At 32.7% G+C, this 17,551-nt stretch overlaps 1 protein-coding gene across 4 annotated transcripts in view; it reads left to right on the forward strand.

Annotated features, from left to right (window-relative positions):
• Window positions 1-17,345, forward strand: part of LOC145239890 (uncharacterized) — a 576,000-nt gene extending 558,655 nt beyond the window's left edge. For all 4 annotated transcript variants that reach the window (XM_080103506.1, XM_080103507.1, XM_080103508.1 and 1 more), the window contains exons 11-15: window positions 374-542; window positions 3,815-3,888; window positions 6,381-6,467; window positions 11,677-11,769; window positions 17,012-17,345. In XM_080103506.1, the coding sequence (XP_079959632.1) occupies window positions 374-542; window positions 3,815-3,888; window positions 6,381-6,467; window positions 11,677-11,769; window positions 17,012-17,104 (516 nt within the window). In that variant the 3' untranslated portion in view covers window positions 17,105-17,345. The remainder of the gene's footprint in view (window positions 1-373; window positions 543-3,814; window positions 3,889-6,380; window positions 6,468-11,676; window positions 11,770-17,011) is intronic.
• The last annotated feature ends 206 nt before the right edge of the window (window positions 17,346-17,551 follow it).

Raw genomic sequence — 17,551 nt, forward strand, 5'->3', positions numbered from 1 at the left:
AAGTAAAAATTTTTAAAAGTATCAGAGTTTTTTTTGTTTAATTTTATTTTTTTAAGTTACTTGTGAGCCAGTTCACCCCCTCAGCAGATGCCAATACATGGGAGACGACGACACAGTTAAAACAAAAAGATGAAAAAAAAAAAAACCCACGGCACACAATGTTGGGGTTGGCAATCATTGTCGAGCAGATGATACATGGTCTTAGAACTTGTTAAAATTTTATTTTTATTATTTTAAACTCTTAGTAATGTGTGCCTTGGGATAGAGGATGATTTTAAACTTGCATATTAAATAATTAATGCAAATATCTGCACACATATCCATGTGACATTTTTTTCTGATTTATAAATTTTGTTCTTTGTTATTCCTTCAGATTCGACATCGAATGAATAAATCCGGGTTATCCTTGGTTGGGTGGTATCACAGTCACCCGCACCGTTCAGCCAGCCCCACTATCCGTGACATCGACTGTCAGATGACCTACCAGCTGAAAATGAAGGGGATAGGATCAACATACCATCCATGCCTGGGATTTATCATTGGTCAGTAAAAACACAAGTCGCCTCAATTCTTTAGTCACTTGTTTACTAATAATCAATTAAAAAAAACACAAGTCGCCTCAATTCTTTAGTCACTTGTTTACTAATAATCAATTAAAAAAAACACAAGTCGCCTCAATTCTTTAGTCACTTGTTTACTAATAATCAATTAAAAAAACACAAGTCGCCTCAATTCTTTAGTCACTTGTTTACTAATAATCAATTAAAAAAAACACAAGTCGCCTCAATTCTTTAGTCACTTGTTTACTAATAATCAATTAAAAAAAACACAAGTCGCCTCAATTCTTTAGTCACTTGTTTACTAATAATCAATTAAAAAAAACACAAGTCGCCTCAATTCTTTAGTCACTTGTTTACTAATAATCAATTAAAAAAAACACAAGTCGCCTCAATTCTTTAGTCACTTGTTTACTAATAATCAATTTAAAAAAACACAAGTCGCCTCAATTCTTTAGTCACTTGTTTACTAATAATCAATTAAAAAAAACACAAGTCGCCTCAATTCTTTAGTCACTTGTTTAAAAAATGCTAAATTTTTAATATCTTTATATGCTTTCGGAATTTTAACGAGTGGAAATTGTGTGATTAATTAAAGAAAAAATGTTTCAATTTTATTATAGTTTTCTATCTAGTGTTAGATATTGGCAGGCAACGCCGTGAAGAAAAACATTCAATCGGTTGCACATGGATTTGAATGTTAAGAATTCAGTATTTTTTTACAAAAGAATCACCAGTTATCAAGGCTCAGAGTGTACAGTGGTCAAAAGGACAATATCATAGTGATCGTTTGAAGTTTGGATTACTTAAGAGGAACAGCTCATCAAGAACTTGTTTACATTGAACTTGAAGATGGGCATATTGTAGTCAGATGGAAAGCAGGTAATTGGAAGAGAGTTCCACAGGTGTGCAGTTCTAAGAAAGAAGCTTTGTTCATGGAATCTACATTTAGGTTTAGACACAGATAAAGAGTGGGGGAAATTATTGATAGTGTTTTCAGCCAAACGAGTGTTTCTCGTGAATGTTTGGCGAGGGGGGACCATAGATTGGTGCTCAGACAAGCACTTGCCATGAAAATAACAATAAAACAGACTCGCAACGTCTCTTCTATGAGAAAGAGGCTGTAGGGAAGCGAAAAAGGCACCCCCTACTACAAAATCTATTCTGAACTCTGTCAAGGCAGAATAAGGTATTCCCAGCAGCTCCTACCTAGATGTGACAGCAATACTCCATCCTTGAACCTCCCTGGCTCTTATATAGGTAGAGAATTGCATCAGCAGGTAGATATCTACTGGATCAATAAAAGGATCCCATCGTTTTTCCAGCAACCTTGGCAACAGATTTGATGTACGTGTTCCATTTTAGATCAGGAGTAAAGCTTGTCAAAACATAGAGCCTCCCCAAGACGAGAGCCATTCATTTCAATTGATGCCAGATGGAGATCAGAATGTTCATGATGTAAAGATAGAAGCTTGGTTTTAGATGTATTAAAAGTAACCAGCCACTTTTTCCCCCTTGTACCATATGTTCAAGATCAGAGGGGAAAGAATCAGAGAGAACTTGGTCGTTCCACCTATTGTCTAATGAAATGTATAATCCAGAAATGGTTGAGATTTCAGTCAGTGGTTGAGACAATGGACAAAGGAAATATTAGAGATTGAAAGAAGGTGATTATAAATAAAATCGTCACACAGACACAAAAGGTCAGTCAGAGAGAGTAGGCTGCAGCACGTGTCGTCACTTCTTCACCATCAGCCAACCCACACACCCCTGTACCTTTCACTAAACACCAAAATAAGAATAACAATTTGCAACAGAAATGCTAATTGTCGGAGTTAAAAAAATATATTTTTGTGGATCAGCTGTGTTGTGATTTTTACTTTGCTGTCAGTGCCAGTGACAAAAGTACATGTTAACATTATATAGACTGGACAAAGGCATTTTTAACAACCGGCCACAGCAATTATGTAACACTAGTCTAATATATGAAATTATTTCAGATGGATTTTAAAAGTTGGACCATGACAGCATTTAAGCTGACAAATCAAATTTTGATTTGAATGAGCCAATCTAATTTGTAGCATGTTATTTGCTGTAAACTAATGTACTTTACTACACTTTATTTTGAAAACATATTTAATCCAGTCCATCAGTTTGGTAATATGGAGACATTCCTGAATAAACACCTAAAAAGAAAAATCACCTAAGGGAAATAACTCTTATTCTCAAAGGGGGCACACAGATCTGCATTCACACTGAACATCTATATAATTGAAAGTTTATTTTATTTATAACTTGAAGATGAAAATAGAAATATATGTGCACTCATTGAAAGAGATATTTTTTACTGAGCCCAGAGACAGAGAATTCTTTGTGAGAGGTTTGGGAATGTGAATCTATTTGCTATGAGTTTCAAGAAAGTGAGCAGAGGGCAAGATAATTTGGTTTAATTTTTATAGGTTTATTAGTTCAATTTTTTCTGTATGAAAAAAATTCAATGGCGCATCTCTGCTTCTGACACATGTCCATGATTGGGGTTGTTTTCTTGAAGTCTCACACCATCAATACCTGCAACAGAGGTGAAACTTTCAGGTCATGAATGCATAAGTTCATTCATCATAACAATTTTTAATCATCGTGAATCCATTTGGGCAGAATAAAAGAATAGGAGGTATTACTTTTGGAAGCATTAGTGGAGTAAATGTTATTTTTTTACATTTAAATAAGAAAAATTCAAAAAAATTTTACATTTAAATATAAGAAAAACTCAAAATTTTACATTTAAATAAGAAAAATTCAAAAAAATTTTACATTTAAATATGAAAAATTCAAAAAAATTTTACATTTAAATAAGAAAAATTCAAAAAAATTTTACATTCAAATAAGAAAAATTCAAAAAATTTTACATTTAAATAAGATATTTTTTTTTAATATTTTACGTTTAAATAAAAAAAATGCAAAAAAAATTTTACATTTAAATAAGAAAAATTCAAAAATGTTTTACATTTAAGTAAGAAAAATTTCAAACTGAACTCAGAAAAAAAAAGCATTTTTTTTCTGAGCTAAGGTTCAGTTTGAAAAATGCTTTTTGCTAAAAAATAAAATTTTGCACCTTTCTGAAGTTGATTAGATTTTCTGTTCAATGTCTATTGAAAGAATTTGTTTTACTTTTTTGTTTATTTTTAAAACAAAAAGGATTTAATCAAATGCCATATTAATTTTTGTTTCTTTTCTGTGTTTTTTTTTTTTTTTCACAGCCCCTTATGATAAAACATCCAAAAAGAAGGAGTCCACATTTCAAGCATTTTGGGTAATGCCTCCCCCAATGGATGTAAGTGCAAGAATTTGATTGGTTTATAGCTTTGGGTATTGTCCTATAAAGTTTGCATTTTGCCTAAGAGCTTTATTTGCCTTGTATTGTTTTTTTATGAAACATTTTCACTGTTTTAAATTCAAGTCAAGTGTATGTCAATAATTCCAACAGTGTGCATTAATATTAAAATATTAGCAAAAATTTCCAATTAAGTTATATATTATATATATATAATCTGGATGGAATGCAGCATAGTCATTTTATTGAAAGAAAATTTTTTGCACATATTTAAACTTATACAGAAAAAGAAAAAAATTTATTTGCACGGTTGGCAACTCTGATTATATTCTTTATTAAAAAAAATGAATTCTTCCTTTGTTGATTTTTAGGTGATTATTTAAAAATGTTTCATATTATCAATCAACCAGGCTGGACATTTTAAAACATACTGTAGCAAAGTACTTTAATTGAAAACGGATAGTCAAAAACAAAGTTTGATTTGTCAGTTTAAATGCTATTTGGGTCTGACTTTGAAAATCCAACAAAAACATTTTATATGTTAGAATGTTTGAGTCACAAAGTTGAATAGTGTATTTTCATGCCATAATTCAATGAGATATCGAATAAGAAAAGGAAACTTGATTAGCGTTGGAAAGCTTGCTCTGAATTGTCCAATTACTTTAGTAACTCAGATATTAACACTCTTATTTATTGATAATAGTTAGCTAACATACTTTTTAATTTCCAGTGTGTCTGCTACCGGAAGTGGTGACAGGGCGAATCAGTTCCTTTGCTTCTTTTTCTCACCTGTGCATGTACTCTTTTTTAATTACGTTTTTCCAATCTTTCTTTTTCTTATTTAATAATCATTGAAAAGTTTTTTTTGGATTTTATTTTAAGAATAATTTATATAAATTATTATTGAAATTAGTTTTTTTTTTTTTTTTAATTATTAAAAACATTTTTTGTGCTCAGTTTTCTTTTTCTTTTTTTTTTTTTCTTTTTTTCTTTTTTTTTTTCTTCTTTAAGAATTATTGAAATAATGTTTAAAACTTTTAATGCAAACTTTGAAAGTCATCTGCAAGAATTCCTGTGAGGTGGAGAATCAAAACCAACTATTTTGGAAATCTTATGAATTGGATACGTTTTTTTTTTATCATGTTTGAAATTTTATTTTAATTTTGATAATTTATTATTTTGATTTCAATAATTTTATTTTTTACATTCATAAACATATATTTATTATATAAATTCAAATAAAAAAAACTTATTTTTAAAATTCTCCCTCCAAAATAACTCATTTTTATAATTTCATAAACATATTTCTAATAAAATGTCAAATAAAATAAAAACTTTTATTATTTTAATTTTGTTATTAAAAGTGGTAATAATTGTGTTATTTTTATCTGTAAAATTTTGTGAATTTCTATTGTATATTTTTTAATGCCTTTTTCTTATATTTTATTTCAATAAATCATTTTACAATAGAAATAGTGAAGAACAATAAAAGTGAAGGAACCGATTTGCTTTGTCACCGCTTTTGGTAGAACTACACTGGAAATTAGGAACTACGTTAGCTGACTATAACCGAAAAGTTTAAATGATTGCTAAAAGGTTTGACCTGCCATCATTGCATACTTCTTAGTCGTCATGCATTACTGAAGTTTAGGGATAGTTCTCTAAGTGCAATTGTTTATCTTGGATGATTGATGAAGTAGAGGGGGGGAAGTTCGCTAGAACCCCATATGTAAAGTAAACAGTTGATTGTTTCCATAACCACTTGAGAAATAAGAGGAAACAAGGTGTATGGCTGTTTGGTTGTTGGTAGTTTTAAGCTCCCGGTAAAAAAAAAATATATCAGTCTTTAGAAAGGGATCAAAAGACCCCACCCACACCTTTTCAAATTGAACTATATAATATTACTAGCTGTAGCTATTCAGCGTTGCTCAGGTGACATCAATTTCATTTTAGTATTTTTTTGTTGCGCATTTTTGTGTTATACAGGAAAAGAAATAAGTTTAGTTTTTATCGTTCCACTAAAATGTAGATTGAAAGTAGTTACAAAAATGCTATTACTGTAAAGAAGAGAATTAATGTATTAGCGAAGATGCAAAAAAAAGATGTTCATATTAGAAAGATACATTATTGAAGGTTAACACGAGTTATTTCTCTTACATTAGTTGAAAAATTATTTAAAATGTTGCCATCTTAATAATATTCCTAGCCATAATAATATATTTTTTTTTTCATACAAACTGAAGCAAAAGACATTTTGCCATTATAAATTGTTGGAAAGAGTGTGTGTGTGTGTGGGGGGGGGGTTGCTAAAGTGAATCAAATTTCAAATGCTATTTCGATTTGAATTCTAAAATCTGACCAATTTATTTTATATATTAGAAGAAACAAACGTCAAACCCGATATAATGTGTCATTATTAGTCATCATTAGTTAAATTTACAAGCAATGTATTTTAGCAAAAGTACAAGTTTTGTTTCTTTTTCATTGGACAGCAACCCTCAGATTATGGCATTCCAATGGAGGTTCAGTTTTCCATCTACCAAAATCCATCTTTGACAGAAGAACTGCTCACAGAAATGGTAAGATTTCTTATCTTTCCTTTTATAAACTAACTAGCAGGGTTAACTAACATTGCCCAGGGCAAAAGTGTAACATAACTTCTATCCCTTCCCCTATTTTCTTCCTCCCCTCCTCCTCCTCCTCCCTCTCGACACACACACATAACTCTAGTCTGCATAAAGAAAATAACTGCAAAAAAACATAGATTACTTCCCTTAATCGTATAAACATTAAAAATCGTGTTAACTTAATAATTGAGTGATATAGATGGTCATTTAACCCCCAAATCATGAATCTTTTTTTTTTCTTTACCATCTGAATTTTAGATATTATTTTGCTGAGGTGACACTTTGCAGTGGTTTGTTTGTTATTTTTTTCAAGCTTTATGGAGGAATAGATACAGATGTTTGCTCTTTATATTATAGATACTCTTAGAAAAGAAATGAACCTCAACACATGCACACAACTATAAGTAAATAGCAATGAGTGCAAATAAGTACACACAGTAGTTTACAACGTTAAATAACCCCCCCCCCCAATGTCCGTGTGTCATAACAATTTTATTGACAGGGATTTTGACAAAAACATGACCGTTGCAAGGACTGTATAAATTGTTTAATACAGCATAATTGCGTTGACACATCAGTTACCAGTAGATCACCCAAGTTAAGCATTGTGAAACCGGGTCAGTACTAAAATGAGTGACCATTTGGGAACACTAGGTGCTGTATGTGCTCTCTGCTTATCTCAGCATTGTTTTCAGTCGTCCTGGACTTTTCCTTGCGACTGGAATAAATCAGTGATGATTCAGGAGTGTTTAGAGATTGTGCAATCCTTACTTCACAATTCAGCGCATATCATCCATCATCCATTTAGAATGTTCCGACGAATGAACATCCACATTTTTTGTACATATAGAAGTGTTATGGAATCTAAAAAGGCTGAATATGAGTTTGTATAAAGAAGACTATAAAAAGAAAAGAGAGCATGTTCGAGAAGACGATCATATTAGAGTTGTGGATCACATTCAAGATCATGTTCGAGACGTGGGTGACATCACAGACATAACAATGAGGGAAAAAAATGTCATCGTACAAAAAAAGAAAACGAGTTGAAGTTCTTTCCTATTCTTTGTCTACTTTGCAACTGAGGCTACATCACATTGGTTCCCGGACAAAGTTACAAAAAGGAGATACTATTTGGGATCGTGCCTAACAGGAGATTGTGAGAAGTTGAGCAGTTGTATGTCTGTTCATACAACATTTAAACTTCTGCAGGTTAGTACAGTCGGGGGGGGGTGAGAAGGAGGGAATTCCAAAGTCTAGCAAGGAATAAACTATTAGAATAAAAAGCTTTCCAACATCTGGGGACCTCAACAGTGAAGGGGTGGGATTTTGCTGCTTATTGGGTTAAGTGGAAGTATGTACGTCAAGGGGGGGGCACAAGTTCATCAGAGCACATTCAACTAAAGTATTTGTAAAATAGGCACAGGGATTCAACATTGCAGTGATGGGACAGAAGTTGGAATTTGGTTGATAGTGCGGGACCTCATAGATTCAGGACTCTTTTGTGGACCCTGTCTAAAAGTGAGAGACCAGTGATGAATGCACCAGTGCAGATACTGCAACAATACTTCATACACGGGTGAACTATAGCTTTGTAAAGTATAAAAATGCAATACCTTACTTTGTAAAATGTATAAAAGTACACTTTGAAGATAAATAAATTTCAAATTGAATCTTGTACCTTTATTTTTAAAGCCTATAGTAAAAACATTTTGTTTAACAATTTTCATGCCTTGGATGAAATGCTTTTCTAACTTGTATCGTATCTTTTTAAGATTACATTTTATTTAATTTATTAATTTGGATTTAAAAAAAATTAATGTGGTTTTGCATGTATTTATAAAAACTCTCCTACTCTCTATTTCAGATTGTATTTCTCCTCACACCACAACTCATTTTTGCAACCCCCTCTTTGTATTATTACATGTCTGAATATTCTCTCTGTTTCAGTTTGTAATTCTCCTCACACCACAACACTTTTTTGCAACTACCTCTTTGTCATATATGTCTGAATAATGAGAAAATCTGAATTTTTTTTAACAAAAACTTTAAAATAACTTTTTTAGATTAATTTTTTTTAAATTTCTTTCAGAATAGAAAATCTTTAAAATTTAATAAGGAACATATTTCATATAGGTTTCATTAACAAATATTCAGTAGATAACGAGAAAAATAGAGATGAAAATTTCAAAAGGAGTGTATAACTGGTTACGCTCAATAGTAGTCCTCACTAGCGAAAGACTTTGTTATTCTATTATTATTTAAAACATTTTGTGTCCTGCGCTTTTGCGCGAGGACTAATTTTTTAATTTTTTTTTTTTTTTATTACATTTTCACCCCAAACAAGGCACATTGCCACTTTGGTGTAGGGGGCTACTATCAAGGGAAACATCTACTGGGGTACTATGTAGGGATTAGGGCAGCGAGATGTTGGTTCACGTTGCACTTGAACTTATGCATGTCAGTACAGTTGGGGAAGCAGTGACCTGGAATGGAATTCCAAAGTCTAGCAGTTCTGGGGAAGAAACTACTGGAGTAGAAAGATCTTTTACATCTAGGGATCTCTACAGTGTGGGGGTGGGATTTTGCAGCTTGTTGGGTCTGTCGAGGGTGTTCACGTCGTGGGGGCACAAGTGCTTGCAGTTCTTCAGAGCATTCACCATTATAATACTTGTAGAACAGGCAGAGGGATGCAACGTTTCGACGATGGGACAGAGGCTGAAGTTTAGATGCCAGTTTAGGGCCTATCAGATTTGCGACTCTCTTTTGAACCCTGTCAAGGAGCGAGAGACTAGTAGCCGATGCACCGGCCCAAATGTGACAGCAATACTCCATACATGGGCGAATAGTGGCCTTATAGAGGTACAGGATACTTTCGGGTGTTAGAAGTTTTCTAGCACGGTAGAGAGAGCCCACCTTCCTTGCAGCGGCCCTGGCAATGCCCTCGATGTAATTGTTCCGACATGTTTCCTGTGAACGTTAGGCCAAGGAGCTTGAGAGACGTACTCTCAGATATGTTGAGCAAAAAGCCATCCCATGATTTTCTTGCTTTCTATTTTTAAATGCATCCTATCCGTATGTTCGTCACACTTCGGTTTGCTTTGACACAGTTTAAAGTTTAAAGTAATCATCAATACATACACAAATTAAATGGACGCATCATAAAAATAAGTTCTTGTTATCAAAAGAATTTTTATTCTTTCATGATTCGCACACATACAAAAACCTTATTTACCATTTAAGCACAAGTTTGTTCTGGATCATCATGTTTCTTCTAACATTATGTGTTGAACTTGTGGGGGACTCATTGTGCAGATTAGTTACCGGTTGTATAGCTGGATCCCCTCTTTGTAGGCGTTGTGTATAAACCGGTTACTGGAATAGGCTGCGTGTTCCATAAGCTGGATGGTTGGAGGTCGTCATTGCCAGGATATCGTAATAACAACAATCAACAACGAAAAGTATATTTTACAAGTACATTTAAGAAGGATACCATAAGAGTCGAGTTACGTGTATACATACAAGATGTTTTATTTAACTATAGAGGGTGAAAACATTAAGAGAACGTTTTGTGTACACGTGTGTATGTGAATGTATAAATCATGTTTTGTGTACACGTGTGTATGTGAATTTATACATCATGTTTTGTGTACACGTGTGTATGTGAATGTATAAAACATGTTTTGTGTACACGCGTGTATGTGAATTTATACATCATGTTTCGTGTACACGCGTGTATGTGAATGTATAAATTATGTATGAAATTACTTGTTGTTGGAAGTATGAGCTCACGACACGCACATGTATGAAAGTCGGAATGTTTCTTGAAGTGTGTGAATGCATGTATAATATGAGAGTTCGTAGTATACGTTGGAAGTTCCTTGTGTGTGCAAGAAGCTAACGCCCTGTCGAGACGTGGATGTGATTCAGGTGCTACTCACATTGGAAGTTTGAGTCGAAGGAAAACGCGTGTTGTCAGCTCCATGTCTCAAGTGGGAAGAGAATGAAGAGAAAACGGAAGAGGAAATGGAGAGCGCCACCTGTTGGGTAAAGCGAAGGTTACCGCAAGGGCGGTGATCGATGCGTTGTTTAAAAGTTGTATGCATGGATGTGTGTGCAATTCGCTTAAATGCATGTTTAATTAAAAAAGACATGTTCGTATAAACTTGGAAGGTATGGGATTTTTATCTCTGGTCTTTCACTATGGTTAAATAATCAAGTGTTAACTATTCCACACTTACCCTAATGTATTATTAACTATGTTGCATTTCCAACTAACAATTTCTGGGATACGTTCAAAAACTTGCTACTTCAACGTCTAAATCAAAATCACATGATTCTCTAAAAAATCAGTTTTTTTTTATTTAAACCGGAAGCATCTCATTTGCATATGAGGCGACAACATTGCAAACATATAAAGAGAAGCAGCAGCCATTTTTTTTTCTTTTCTTCATTCTTTTTTATCTGTAGTAGACACTGCAGGCTGCATAAAAACAGGTTTGTACCAATTTCTAGGACATTTAATCACACACTGTTAGCATTCCATTCTTTTGACATTCTGCCTTTGTTCAGGATTGAAATCAGAACCTCACAATAACTTGCACACATCTAACAAATGCCCTAGATGCGTCATCTCATAGGAAGAATATAATCAGTTTCCTCCTAACACAAATATTAAAATCCTAAAATGGTTTTCAATTTGAACAATCCACACCAATCTCCTAAAATGGGAAACAATCAATACAAGACAAAAATGAAATTAATCTTTTCTATTTTATAAAAACGTGACTTTGTATAATATGATCAAAGCTAAGTTTACCATCTCTCTGCCTAAATCAAAATTGTTGATGTAGAATGCAATTTATTTTTCATTTAATGTTAAGGGAGTCAACATGGCAAGCTAAAATTTGATTTTGAAATCAATTTGAACAAGAATAAAATTTAATTTTCACTTAAGTAGCAAAACATAATTTTCTTTAACTGTAAATCATATTACACACACACACACACACACACACCAGAAAAGTGAGTGTGACGGTACCCTTAAAATGCCATTTCACTGCTAGCAATGTCTAAAGGAGTTTTTAATCTTTTTTTTTTTACCTAAAAGATTTTAGTTTCTATTCAATTAAAAAAAAAAAAATTTTTTTTCTTTTTTTTTAAGAAAAATTTGGTTGATTTCTACAAAGGCTCTCCGGATGTTGTCCGTTTTGCAAATATCTGGCAACAGACAGTCACTTACCTTGATAAAGTGAAGGTAAGTTCAAATTTGATGATTTTTGTATTATACATACTCATAAGTAGCATATTTTTTTCATTGTTTTGACTCTCGAGTATATATTCGACACAGACACAATCAACCGAGAACATCACTCTACATAAAAACATATAAGATATCAATGGATATATACCTGAGAATCGAAATGAGAAAAAGAATATGCTGTTGTCATAGCCCTACTCATCAGAAATGCTTTATCTTTTAATTAATGTAAAAAATAAGTTTTTATTAAACGTATAGAATATATTACTTTGTATGAAATGTTTTATGACTGAAAATAAAAAAGTTATTATTGACAATAAGTATATAATCATTTGATTTGCTCGTAATTATTGCAAAAAAAAAAAAACATTGCGTTACATGGTACATGTAATACAGAAATTCTTTTAATGACTTTTATAACAGTTCTTATTTTGAGCAGGGAAAACTAGGTTCAAGCCTCAGTCAAAGATTAAAAAAAAAAAAAGGATATACTTGATGGTTTCTTTATTAACCACTCAGCATAGTAAGGTGAGAATCAAGAGTGAGTGGAGCAATTCAGGGATACTAGTAGCATCCTTCCCTACATCTCTAGGTAGTAGCAAAAGAAAAAATTAGACTTCAGGTTGTCCTCAACCATGTTTAATTCATTTATATTCACAACAATTAACTTTTTAAGGAACATGGAAATCACAAAAAAAATGGTTTGAATTATAAGAAAATCCACATAATATTCTGCTCGTTCCTTCCTTACTTAATCTGTACGTTACACTTTGAAAAAGGCCAAATAAAAAACAAAAAAAAGCTAAATTCATAAAATTTAGCTTTAAAAAAGGACAATGTATAATCTCCAGGTGTATCTTGTTGAACTCGGGGAATGTTTCTGTCAAACTCGAAAATTTAGATGGAATTTATTTATTTCACGAGGGTAACATGCTCTCGTTCCTTCAGCCAAGACTGTATAGAGATCATTCACAATTGTATTTTTTGGTCGCCCACACTGAAGATTGAACCATCAACCTTCAGGAAATTATCACTTTTTACAATTGATTTTTCCAAGTACTCTAACCACTGCACCATGAATCCTTGTGAACAATTCTAATACAAATTTTAGGAACCTTAAACCTATTTTTATTTCTAGTTGTAAATATCACTATTTGTTACTAATTAGTTTATATTCTTATTTATAGTATTCCGAATTTTACTAGGTTTATATAATTGAAAATTCAGTAATTGTTCATATACCAATAAATTTTAAGCCAAAAAGAGATGACTTAAATTGTAAGCTACAAAATTATCATATTTCATAATTGAGCATTCATATATTGTTTTAATAAAAACAAAGACATCAAAGAATGGATTGATAGCAATAAAATTTATTGCTATCAAGCCATTCCTTGATGTCTTTGTTAAAACAATATATATATATTATTTTTACTTATTACTTGTATATATTATCTATTTATAATTAACGGTTCCCATATTGTATTAAATTCTATACTAGGTCTACTTAATAATTGGTTATCTCCCAGCATATGTGCTGCTTCTTTGAGTCGTCTTACTCTCCACCATTCTTCTCTATAATTTTTATATTGTCCCATAATGGTAGATGGTTTTCTTTTTCCCTCCAGATATGGTCAACTTTACCCGATTTTTCAATCTCTTTATATGCTACGGCTTGGAAAAATCAATTGTAAAAAGTGATATTCTCCTGAAGGTTGAAGGTTCAGTCCTCAGTGTGGGCGACTGAAAAATACAATTGTGAATTACTTAGGACCTCTATCCAGTCATGGCTGATGGAACAAGAGCATGCTACCCCCGTGAAATAAATAAAGGGTTCCACTCGAAATTCTGTCCAAATTCCTGAATTCAGCAGAAATATTCTTGAGTTTGACAAGATACACCTGAAGAAAGTCAGAGGTTGCATCGAACGAAACGTGAAAAATGACACTCAAGATGAGAACAGTAGTCCGACGAATCCAAATAATACGAATAACCAATCCTCATCTCAAAAATTCAGAAACGTTAGTTTACACCAGGTTCATGTGAAATAATATTCAGAGTTGCACAAAATGTTTTGGCAATTTTCCAAAGAAAAATATAGAAGAAAAAGAATTCATGTTCTATCGAGCAATCAAGATTTGATTGAGTTTATTTTTATTCCTCCTTTTAAACAATGCATCAACAAATACCATAAACCATCCTAAAGAAATCTTGTTCATTCTATTCATTGTCAGTCCTGCCAGAATATTCAGCATTCAATTGACAACTCATCTCACTAACCTTATCCTTGAGTGTGTTTTTTAGTCTTGACTAGCCTGGGTGCCTGGCGTTGCCCGGGTGTTTGGAGGTGTGTGTTGAGTAAAAAAAAAAAAAAAAAGTAGTAGGCTTGAACCCATACCTAGAAGGAGGAAAAGAATGTAAAAAAAAAAAAAATGTGACGTCTTTGCCGTTGCGTCCATCACCAATCTGGAAGTGCCGAAGGTTTAAATTAAGGCTAGTCAATCGAAAAGAGGGGATGACTTTCGGAAATATTGGCGAAAAAAGCGCCCCCCTCCTTGTACAAAACTGCCTGGTTGAGGTTGAAAGAATTAATGTTTTTTAGCCAGTTTTTTTATATTTGTCGTCCAAAGGGTCGAGCTTCAAAACGTTACCGATCTCGTAAAAATTTTTTGCGTCTGTCAAAAGTTTTAGGCAGACATACATACATACATACATTTAAATAAACAGGTGAGATTTATATAATAGACTAGCGGGGGTACCCGGCGTTGCCCGGCTGTTTGGATGTGTGTATGTAGGAGAGGGTAACCCTGTTTTAATATTATTAAAAAAAAAAAAAAAAACATGTTAAAAAAAATTGGAAAAACCAGAACAAAGCAAAAAGAAAAAAAAAAGGTGTAAAAGAGGAAAAAAAGTTTAGGTAAGAAGCTAGGCTCGAACCCGAAGCATCGAGGCTAAGGCAGAAAAAAAACCTGACACGTTACCCCTACGCCAAAGAGACATACAATTGAGAACGGATAAAATTAAACCTTTAAAAACACTTGCAGGTGGTTTAAACTAATGTCAATGTTTTCTCGGTCAAACATGACATCATTGTCGTAGTAGCAGGAGCAGAGAAAATGAAGCAACAATTTTTTTCAGCACCCTCCTTGTAGAAAAGGGCCCAGTTTAGGGTGAAGGAATTAATGTTTTTGGCCAATTTTTCGATATTTGTCGTCTAAGATGTCGGGCTTCAAAATGATACCAATCTTGTGAAAATCCGTCGCCTCTGTCGAAAGTTTTTGCGAGACATACATACATACACACATTTTTGCTTTTATATATATAGAAGATAAGTTGTGACTCAGTATATAAAAAAAGTTGGATTTGTTGAAACAAAATTTTAACATTAATTTACACACACACACACATATATATATATATATATACTTGGAACTTAAAAAAAAATTACTCCCAAGTGCTTCACTGTAAAACATAAGTCAACTAATCTCGAGCAATCATTGCATTAGTTTGCTTCCAAGAATTTAGGCTATGCTCAAGAATATTGTAGAGATTATAATAATATTATTAACTATAACCCAAAGGGTACAAGCAAATATATGAATGAATGGTTATTTTATGAAATGGTTTTAATAGAAAACTTGTAAGAATGATAGCAAGATTTCATTAAAACCAATTTTGTCTTAGAATACCAAATTTATTGCTGTAAAAATGGTGAACCATCGGGTTGTGCTTATTTTAGTGCTGAGCTTGTATGCAACGCCCCCCCCCACACACACACACTGCAGCTTTTGAGATTATTTGCAACATATGATCCAGAAGATTGTTGTTGTTTTTTTTTTTTACATGGAAGTCACCACTTATCAAGGCCTGGAAGCCACTTGGGGATAAGGGTTATTGCGTGTACAGTAATCAATGGGATAGTATCGTAGTAATCGTTAGTATTGGAGATTTGATAAAGGTGCCTTACTTAAGGGGGCGGTTTACCAGGAATTTGTTTATGTTGGACTTGAAGACATCCAAGTTGTAGTCAGGTGGGAAACAGGCAAACAGAAGAGAGTTCCACAGGCGTGCATTTCTAAGAAAGAAGCTTTGTTCATGGAATCTACGTTTTGATTTAGGCACAGATAAAGAGTGGGGAAAATTTTTTACAGTGGTTTCAGCTAGACGGGTGTTTTTTGTGAAAGATTGTGGAGGGGGGGGGCATTGTTACTTGAAATACAAGACTAGATTCACCAGATCCGATATAGTGATCATCATCGTTAAGTCTGTCGTCTTCATTGTGTTCATGTCCTGTCTGTAATGGATAGGGGTTTGATTTTGGTGTGCGACCTGTGTAGGCATTGTTCGTTGGATTTCTTGATTGGTAAATTTTGTTCTCTATTTTATAAAATACAAAGTCTATGGTTTGTGCCAAGAAATATCAACTGCAATAATCAAAGTTTTAATCAAAATCAATAACACACTATATTATTATGCAGTCATTTAGATAAAAGCCTTTTCTTTCTAACTAATCAGATGCATTACCGTGGTCATGCACAAAATCTAACGCCTATCGATAGTCAATAGCACGCACAAAATCTAACACCATGATAAGAATCGCATGTGCAGTGTTGCAATGTTTGCATGACAACATTAAAATTTTTAACGTCAAGGGTGGAAGTTCCATTACAGAAGCGTTGATTTAATTTGAATAAAAATAAAATTAAAAAATAAAAGTTTGACACTGAAATACATTTAAATTATAAATTTCAAACAAGTAAAACATTTGTTTATTTTCCTAATATTACGTTGTAATTTGGCTTTCAAGCGCACTTGATGCGTATTTTATTTTAGTCAAATTAAATCAACATTTCTATAATGGAACTCACACCCTTGACATTAATCTCACGTAACCAACGCACGGTTCCAACATTTCTAAATACAACCGCTGAGATACAACACGCGGCTCTTTACAAACAGACTTTTCTTTCTATAACTTTACAACATGGCAAGAAAGAAGAGAAAAAATACTGAGGATGGAGTTTGACTCCAAAATATATTTAAATCATAAATTTCAAACAAGTAAAATATTTGTTTATTTTCCTATATTGTGTTGCGATTTGGCGTTCAAGCACACTTGATGCATATATATATATATATATATATATATTTTTTTTTTTTAAATCCCCGCTTCTCCCCCTAAAATGTTTTTATTCTTGAGCTCCGTTTGATAAAGATGTTTTTTTATTTCATTTTACAGTGGTCACTTCTCACCAAACTGCCACAGGATCAAGACGAAAACAGTTCAACTTTAGAATTTGTACGTACCTTGCTCCTGAGTATGCGGGTGTGACAACCGGAAAAAAACATTCCAATCAGGGATTTTGGTTGTGTTGATTTGGAGCACAGAATATTTACATGGACAAAAAGAAAATTTTTAATTTAAAAAAAAACAAACAAAAATCTAATATATAATAAAAAAAAAAAAACAACAAAATTATGCAAACAAAAGTGAAAAAAAAAGTATTATTTGGAGAGACTGCCACTATTATTATTAATCATTTAATAAATTTAGAATTATCCGTTATAAGAAATTGAGTTTTTTTTTTGTTGTTGTTCAGGTTGATTATTTTGTTGTTCAGGTTGATTCAAAGAATTTACGTTTTTGAATTTTTTGGATCCAGATTGATTATTCATATTATTTGAATTCTTCGGATTACTGTTCTCATATTGCGTGTTTTGTTTTTTTTTCACAATATTTCAGCTTCTTCAAGTTGCGTAGTGGATAAAATACTTGGTA

Source organism: Euprymna scolopes, chromosome 19, assembly GCF_053919585.1.
Source record: "Euprymna scolopes isolate OS-2025 chromosome 19, ASM5391958v1, whole genome shotgun sequence".
NCBI lineage: Eukaryota > Metazoa > Mollusca > Cephalopoda > Sepiida > Sepiolidae > Euprymna > Euprymna scolopes.